Source organism: Tupaia chinensis, unplaced genomic scaffold (genome assembly GCF_000334495.1).
Source record: "Tupaia chinensis unplaced genomic scaffold, TupChi_1.0 Scaffold000140_1, whole genome shotgun sequence".
Lineage (NCBI taxonomy): Eukaryota > Metazoa > Chordata > Mammalia > Scandentia > Tupaiidae > Tupaia > Tupaia belangeri.
In genome coordinates, this window is record NW_006159610.1 from 7503192 (window position 1) to 7512355 (window position 9164).

A 9164-nucleotide genomic window follows, 5' to 3' on the forward strand; every position below is an offset into this window, starting at 1 on the left:
TTCTCTCTCCGTCTGTCTCTGTCTCTCTGGTGAAAGCAATGCCCCCTGGCAAATATTTAAAAACCCAATTTAGCATTTTATCTGATTATAAGTGAACTATATGTACGTTATGAAACATTTGGAATAAAAGAAAAATAAAAATCCCTCAGTATCCTGTGAAGAAGATGAAATGTAACAACCGAAGGTCTGAGCGGTAACAGCATTGTGAGTTCATCTGAGCGTGCGTGTGGGCATGCCACGTTCGCCCGCTCGTCTGAAAACCTTGGGGAAGAACTGCAGGGCCTGTGGGCAGTGTAAACATTATGCGATCCCATCAAAGGGAGCTTTTGTTTGTATGCAACTCATGTAAGAGTAAATATCCCATAACTGCTTGTCATAATGCAAGGAAGAAAACCTGGAATGATGGCTACTGGCCAACACACAGATCATGCTCTGCCGCCTTAGAATGTTTTCTCTGCACTGCTTTTTAAAAACATTTTTCATATTACATGCCCCATCTCATATCACATTAACCCAAATAAAAACGTCATTATCCATTCAGTTCAACAGACAACAGGCAGAGTATGGTAGAAAATGACAATCCCATCCGCAGCCAGCTTTGGAAAGGGGGGCCGATGGCGGGCAGCTGGCCCAGGCGCCTGCTGGCGCCGTCCAAGCATATGTTCGGATTCGGCCCGAGTGGACCCTTCTTTAGACACAGAGCCTGCTTCTGAAGACGTGTGCGTAAGTCAAATTTTGCGTCGCAGCTGTCTCGTCACGGAAGCTCAAGCTTGGTATCTGAAGAGCCTTCCTTTAAAACAGTGTTTTTACCAGATTCCTATCGGTCGTCAGAAAAGTCATGGCACAGTTTTGCATAGAAAAACAGAAAACATACACATGACTTTTCCGACCACCCCATATTTCTCTGAAGTAAATCTAAAAGATATTTGGGGACATAGGCTTTTATTAAAATAGGGTTCACTTGTACCACTAAGTTGACTGAAGTAATTGAAGGACGATAGCGGTGAAGCTAATCACAGCACTGTGACTTAGACTGTACTAGTGCTCCCAACAGTAAGGTAACCAGAGATTTCTTGGAAGTCAGGGCCCAGAGGCCATTTGAAGTGACCCACTTACATGCCCGTTTCTAGGGACGGATCACTGAATCGATGAGAATTATGAAAAGGATGCAGAAGCCATGACGAGTCGGCACAGAGTTCCTAGGAATAAATCAGGGTAGTTGTACTCTTTTCTTTTCCGAGAGGACTTCAGGAAAGAAAGATGAAATAAATTACATTTATCTTGGCAAATCATTGGCCAGAGTCTCCCCAAGCCAGCTTTATCGAGAAGGGGGGCCACCGAGCACTTCCAGCAGGCTGAGGCACTGGGATGGGTGAGGGTGCACCATCCTGTGTTGTCCTGTGGAGGGCCCAGGGCCCGGTGCTCCTGCTGTCTCCTTGCAACCAACCAGATGGAGACTTAGAGGATGGAGCGCAGGGACCGGCAGGTGACATAATGGTTTTGTTGTTGGGCTCCCATGTAGTTGACTGTGGTTCGAGTCCTGGAGCCAGAGGGTAAAAAAAACTCACACTGGGAGTCTGTGCATGCACAGAATGGAAGAGAAAGGATTGTGGCATGGCCATCTCCCCCAGGGGGCAATTTCTCGCCTTCTGTCTCTCTGGTGAGCACAGGTGCCCTATAGCAAAAATATCTCTCTGTCTCTGCCTAAAAAAGAAGAAGGAAGAGGAGGAGAAGGAGGAGGAGGAGGAGGGAGAGGAACATAGAGGGAATAGGCAACACTGGTGTGAGGTTCTAATGTCCCTGGGCTCACTACGCTGACAGACATCCCAACTCTCTAAGCTCTTTCCCCCAAGAGTGCTCCCTCTAAGAGTCTTGGCAAGAGGGGGAGGTTCTCGAATCCTCTGCCATCTCTCCACTCTGGTGGCTTCTGCTTCTTGATCTGTTGTTCAACTACCCACAGGTGCTGCCCAGGCCACCGCCATGGGAAGCTCCTCCTCAGGCCCACTTCCAGCCGTTACCTCTGAGCTCAGCCCTCAGCTCCCTCACTCCCAGGCTGCAGAAACAGCCCCATGGCTTCTCAGGGTCAGGTCCTTCACAGAAGCCTCCCTCAGCAGAGCCGTTGGGTCCCTGATGACACGACCCTTTCCTTACACCACAGAGCATGTGGAACTGGCTTGGCGGGAGCTTTAGGAGGGCAGGTCCTCCCAGGTACACTTACTAATCCAGGCTTCTCCAACCACCTGAATGTTTGGGGAAGTTAAGAGGTTCTTCTGCTCAGGACAGGATAACTTTGTATCGCAGTAAATGAAATGCAAACGGGAAGCCTTTCCAATGAAAGGACGCTAAAGGGTTACAGTATCAATAGTGCGCCTTATGATTCATGGAAAAAGTCCTGTGGTTTTCATTGACCTGAACCTCAATATTTGCCTGTGTTGTGTGTCTTCTAAAAAAGTCAACACGAACCTGGCTTTGCAGTTGATGGGCATGGAGCAGGTCACAGGAAGTGATTCGCTTACTCTGTACTGGACTGCATTTGAAATACGGGGTTCCATTGATGGGGCTGCCTTTTTGGAGTGACCCTGATGACACAGAGAGCAAAGAGGGGTGTGTGCCTACCGCGTGGTAAGAGGAGCAGTTGAAGGGACAGGAATTGGTCGCCTAGGAGAAAGCGAAGTGGAGACAGACACTTACCGTCTCAGTGTTTAAGGCACTGTCACATAGAAGGGCACAGGAATGACAGCCGTGAGAGCCTGCTAAACGGAGCAAGATTGTGCCTTAATACAATATACCTCCTGACACACACACTAACATTTTTTTCCTTTCTTTATAAATTGCCAGAGGACATGTGCACTTGCCAAGGAGAGATACAGAAATAGGCAGAGAAAGTGAGAAAGCACCTCCCAATGGGATGCGGTCACACTGCAATCCTTTTCCCCTCCGTTTCTTTATCCTGCCAGGATTTGGGGAGCACGCACACACGCACACACACACACACACACACACACACATCCAGCATATTTTCCCAGCCACTGGTCCTGGGATTCAAACCACAGTCAGCCACGTGGGATCCTCCCTTACATGTACATTGCAGTTACTTCTGTAAAACGCTGCCCTGTCCTGCGCAGAAGGGAGGCGGGCCAGTGGTAGCGAAGCTATGGGCCAGTCCAGAGGAGGATCTTAGAACTTTTCTCAATGCCTCAAGACTATGAGCAATGAGTGGATATCAGGCATTGTTCTGGGTTCTGGGGATACCAAAATGAAAACTTTTCCCTGCTCTCAGGAACTTACTATTGTCATGTCAAAATAATAAAATCTGAACATAGGGAACAGTGTGAATTATGTTTTCCCTCAGTGATGTTCAGAATAATGCATCGCAGGACATTGCTTTGGCTGTGGCGGTGTCCAGATTGTGTCCCAGTCGGAACGATTCCCCTCGACATTTCCAGCCTGGCGGGACTAGGAGGTCATCTGGGTGCTCGGCAGGCTCCCCGGGAATTCCCCCCACCCAAGCGATCCCACCGGGGTCAAAGTAATTGACCCAAAAATGAGATCTCGATCCGTCAAAGCAAGGTGGTAGCTACATGCATGTTCATGATATGATCACTCTACCTGTGTAGGTTAGAACTTTTCCATATTAAACATATTTTCATCTTAAAAATAAATCCAAGTGGGGCCAGAAGGTGGTGTGGTGGTTAAGGTGCTGGACCCCACACGGCCGACTGTGGTTTGCATCCTAGACCTTTTGGCTTGTTTTCTCATTTTCCCTCTCTCTTTCTTTGTCTTAAGTGAGCACACATGCCCTATAGCAAACTTAATAATAGTAATATAATAAATAAAATGGAAATAAATAACTCTTTTTCTTTTTTGGAGAGGTTTTTTTTGCTATAGGGCACGTGTGCTCACCAGACAGACAGAGAGATAGAAAGTGAGAAATAACAACCCAGAGGGGATGGCCACGACACAATCCCTTCTCCTCCATTCTCCTCTCGGGATCTTGGGCACGCACGCACACACGCCCGGCATGAGTTTAAGCCACTGGGTCCGGGACTCGAACCGCAGTCAACTACGTGGGAGTCCAGCGACATAGCCATTACGCAAACTGCTGGTCCCAATAAATAATTCTTTTTTTAAAAAAGAAGAAATCCAACAATTGCTCTGTGTGGACACAGAAGGCGTCTTGAAGTCAACCCTCCCTCTGTATTGCAAAGTCTGGGCAGCGTAAGCACGAATGAATAACTGGCCATCCGAAATGCTCTGGAAATGACTTTTGTGTTAAGTAAGACGTGCAACAGAGGACCTTAGTTTCCTTTGAACGCTGACTCTGCAGTCCCAGTAGAAGATCTAAATGTAATTGGAAGGAGTGAGCTTGAACTGATGGTAGTCCTGAAGATAAAATCTATAGACCATGGTCTATCTCTTCTCTAACGCTACCCAAATGTCACCAGAGTTCTGAGTGTTGGTTTTGTCTAAGCACTGATGATCATTTTCATAATTATTTCCCTCCATCTACTAATTTACTTTAAATCTTTTCTTTTTAGCTTAAAAAAAAAAAACTGCTTAAGCTAAAGCAGGTGTTTACGGTTACTGTATTGCAGGAATATTTTGTATTTTAGGTCTTCCTTTTGAATCTTAGCCATGTCCAAAGTACCTTCAAAACAATATTCGTTTTCCCAAAAAGCACCACACATAACCTCTTGGTCTGTGGCCGATTGCGGTGCGCTCCCTGCGTGGTGCCCTAATTACACTTTCGTTTTCCGCTCTCAGGTGACTCCTCTCATCAGCCGAGCCTGCGACCTTCTCCTGGCTCATTTAAAACACTACGCAGAATCCGAGGAGGCGTTCGACATCCAGAGGTGAGTGCTACGCTGCAGACGAGAAATCACATTTCCAATTGCTGCTTCTCGTAACAGTACATAATTGCTGGACAATTACCTTGGGACCAGCAAACTGTGGAAATGCTACAAGCTCACAAAACCATGGACGGACTGACTAATAGGAAGAAACGAAACCACTTAAGATGTGCACTGCATGTGAACAGAGCCCGGGGAGGTGTGATTGTGGAGGGCAGCTGGGGCATGCCCTGGTCGGTCCTCGCGCTTGCCCTCAGACCTCCTCATACCAGGGAATGAGCAGGGCATGTCTGGGCAGACAGAGCAGGGACCTGGGGAAAAACCTATTTATTCGCACTTGAAGGAAGATTGCAGGCAACCCCTGCGGCCTGGTAGTTAAGAAAGCCCAATCCTCAGGACCAGCTGATAGCGTAATGGCTGTGTCACTGGACTCCACTGTAGTCGACCGCGATTCGAGTCCTGGACCCCGTGACTTAAACTCACGCCGGGTGCGTGTGCGTACGTGCCCAAGATCCCGAGAGGAGAATGGAGGAGAAGGAATTGCGGTGCGCTATCTGTCTCTCTGTCTCTGTCTGTCTTTCTGGCGAGCGCACACACTCTGTAGAAAAAGCCTCTCCAAACAAAAAAAGAAAGAAAAGAAAAGAAAGCCCGATCCTATGGCCAGCAGGTGGGTGGTGGTTAAGGTGACATGGCTGACCATGGTTGGAGTCCTGGACCTGGAGGCTTGAAAATCACACCAAGCATGTGTGCAGACATGCTCAAAATCCCAAGAAGAGAGTAGAGGAGAAGGGATTGTGACCTGGCCACCCCCCATGGGGCGATTTCCCACTTTCTCCCTCTCTGGCAAATACACTTGCCCTATAGCAAAAACCTAAAAAAAAAAAAAAAATTTTTTTTTAAAAAAGGGGCAAATCAAATAACTCTTTAAACTCTTAAATCATCAATCACTAGGTCAGATGAAATAACATTCAGTAGTTTTATTTTTGTTTTTACAATGGCAGGAAAATGTGTACTCCATTAGCAGTCAAAACTTTAGAAGTCATCTGGAACTGTCACTCTCTGATGAGAACCCGGGGCTCTGGAAGTTATGTAGAAGAGGAACCAAGTGTGTGCCTACATCAAGGATAAAAATAGACCTTGGAGTTGAAGAAGGATATTAAAAACCCGGTTCTTAGCCTTTTTAAAAAGAACTCGATTTGACTATTCTGCAAGATAAAAAAAAGAGAATAATTCTAGTTTAAAATGGCCTTTTGAGGGGCAGGTTTCAAATGGTCTAAGACGTCAAAGTTTTGGAGTTCCCGCCAGACACTTCCCTTCTGTTTGCTTCTAACGTGCGGTGTATGTTTTCTGTAATAACATCCGTATGCTTCTGAAGCCTGTCCCAAAGTTTGTCTTATGTTTATTGAAGTGTGAAGAGCCCTGGTTTTTTGTTTGTTGCTCTTAAGAAAACTGTTAAGTCATTGGGAAGAACAGGCGACAAAGTTACTAACATGAGATAATCAGGTTTTCAACCCATCCATGACGAGCTGAAATACAAGACGAATCTCTAGATTCTGGCCCGAGTGGGCCTCGCACGGTGTTGGGCCAGTGCAAAGCTGCTTCCCAGGACCTGAGCACGCTCGGGATGGGAAGGCCGCCTTAGCCTGAAGGCTGCTCTCAGGCGCTCCCCTCCCCTCTGTGGTCTGTGTAGATAAGTCAGCCGTTCTGTCCTATGTCACCTCCGTATCCAGCTGCCGCTGCTCAGAGTCTCATGCCAGTCTCTCCTCTGCTGCCCCCACCTTCCGATCTGCAGAAAGCTCCTCTCTCAGGCACCGCCATGGGGCTAGACTTGCCCTTGGGAACGATGGAGTCATTCCTTTCAGGAGAGGCGCATTGTGGGCAGGCCGATGACAGAGTCTGTCACGTTCCTGTGTCCCATCTCCCGCAGGTGCTACTGTAGTTACACCACAGAGGTGGTTGCCAGCGTCGCCTTTGGCACCGAGGTGGACTCGTGGAAGGCTCCCAGGGACCCCTTCGTGGAACACTGCCGGCGCTTCTTCCAGTCCTGCATCCCTAGGCCCATCCTGGTTTTGCTCTGTAAGTGCAGCTCCTCCCAAGGCCAGTGTAACCGGGCTATGGCACACGGGGCAGAACTAAGACACCTGCCTGGCCCCAGGTAGCTTCCAGGGCTCAGTCCCTGCCACCAGGGAAGGGCACTCAGGGTGTCTCTGAGAGTCTCCCTGCAGAGCTTTGTCTTCCTGGAGCCACCAGGCTCTTACCGCCTATTACCAGCACAGGTAGCCTGGCCTCCCTCGCCACTGCCAGGGTGACAAGAGCAGTGACACCGAGCTATGTGCTTAGCCTCCTTTACGCTGGTGGTCACCCCGTGAGAAAGATGTTCTTGTCTCCATTTATCAGATGAGAACAGTGAGGCTTGGAAAGGCAGAGCCACGACCGGAACCCAAGCCTTTCATTTCCTGGAGCACGTCTTCCCTCCAGCACGGTCCTTTCCCGACGTCCCCACTTGAAACCCAGGGCGCGGGAATCCAGAAACCAGATGCGCTGGTCGATGAGTAGGCGACCCAGTGCCACAGAGATGCTGCTTTCATTTTTATCTCAGAAGTGAGTTTCTGTCCTCTGGCCAATTCCAGTATCTTCTTGCTTCTATGGAAGCACTGAAGTGTTGTTGTTATTGGTATTGATTATGCCATGATTTCCGGCCACGCTGCTAGGCTGGTAAATTCCGTCTGCTCCTTGGCCGCTTTCATTCCCACTTCTGGGCCAGTTTCGGCCTCTGCCACCTCCAGCAGCTCCTCACTAAAATAGTGAGAGGGTCCCTGCGCGGTCAAGCATTCTCCTGGCTAGCCCCTTCCCCTTCCCTGTCCCTTCTCCTGCCCCACACTCCCAGGGAGGCTGCTCTTCTCCGGCCCCTGCAGAACCTGTCTCCCTCTGTGGAGATGGTTCAGGCTCCAGCTCTGGAAAAAAGGCTGAGCGTTCTGACACCTCTGAGTGTCTGGAGCTGTTGTCTCCGACTCAGTTCCCACAGGGTCCTGGTGTGCCGCGGGGCCCCCACCACGCTGAGAAGCTGAGCCGGCTGGTCTCCCCTGCACCGGGACCTTGACCCACAGCCTGGCGCCTCTCAGGAGAGATTCGTGTCCCCTGTCTGGGCATGGCAGCCGTGTGACACAGCAGGAGGAGCCCACACAGATGCGGCCAGCACCCCTGTCAGCAGCTGCATGGGCAGCTCCTGGGGACGATCAGCTTGTTGCTTCAGGGATGATTATCCAGAGGGGAGAAAAAATGCAAATAACCAGAAAGTTAAGAAAGTCAATTAGCTCCTACCACTTGCTAGGAATTACAACACAGCCTGCAATCTGCTCTCCCGTGAGGAATTATGAAGGCCTTGGGTCTCGTACCTAGTACCTGAAAAAACGATTTGTAAGTGTGAAACTGACCTCTGGAGGGCAAAATGGCAGGACTCAACTGCAATTGTGCGGTGTGTTATTGTGAGCTTATTGTGTGTATGTGTGTGTGGGGGGGTAGGGGGTACAGTGAGGCCTTCCGAGGTGGAGCAAGCCTGAAGCCCTGCTCTGAGTGCCGGGGTGGGGGTGAGGTGCATGGGCAGGACAGTCTCCCGGGCAACTGCAAGTCAGGGCCAGCGCTGCTTCCCAGTAACAGTCTAATAGCCTTGGTTTTTATCGTCCCCTTCTAATGCCACTTTTGTTTTTCTCTTTCAAGTATCGTTTCCATCCATAATGGTCCCACTGGCCCGGATTTTGCCCAATAAGAACCGAGATGAACTAAATGGCTTTTTTAACAAACTCATTAGGAACGGGATTGCCTTGCGGGACCAGCAAGCTGCGGAAGAGGTAAGGAGTGTTAATAGGACACAGCCCCGAAAGGGAGCAGAGCGTGCTTTGGCCTCCCCATCTCCTTCTCTCTCCTGAACCCCATACAGCACACCATGTGATCCTCTAGTGACCTGCACTCAGAGCTTTCCAGGGCTGGGGGCAGGAAAGGAGGAAGTTGAGCAAGGTCCAAAGAAAAGGAGAAAGGGGAGGGAGGCAGGAAGGGACAGGCAGAAGAGACACCTGGAGCAGTTTGTCCAGACACTGATGGGGGTTGCAGAGTGGGGTGGGGGTAGAATGTAAGCTGCCCCCAAAAGTGCCTCTCTAGTTCAAGCATCACCCCAAGCACAGGTTACAGCTACGCAAAAGGATTTTCCTTTTTTATTTTTTTAAGAGGTTTTTGCTATAGGGTGCATGCGCTTGCCAGACAGACAGAGAGACAGAGAGACAGAAAGCAAGAAATCACCCCTTGGGGGAATGGCCATGC

At 49.4% G+C, this 9164-nt stretch overlaps 1 protein-coding gene across 6 annotated transcripts in view; it reads left to right on the top strand.

Moving 5' to 3' along the window:
- TBXAS1 (thromboxane A synthase 1) overlaps positions 1–9164 on the top strand; it is a 199506-nt gene that overhangs the window by 122186 nt on the left and 68156 nt on the right. For all 6 annotated transcript variants that reach the window (XM_027770512.1, XM_027770515.1, XM_027770513.1 and 3 more), the window contains 3 exons: positions 4765–4853; positions 6778–6926; positions 8568–8698. In XM_027770512.1, the coding sequence (XP_027626313.1) occupies positions 4765–4853; positions 6778–6926; positions 8568–8698 (369 nt within the window). The remainder of the gene's footprint in view (positions 1–4764; positions 4854–6777; positions 6927–8567; positions 8699–9164) is intronic.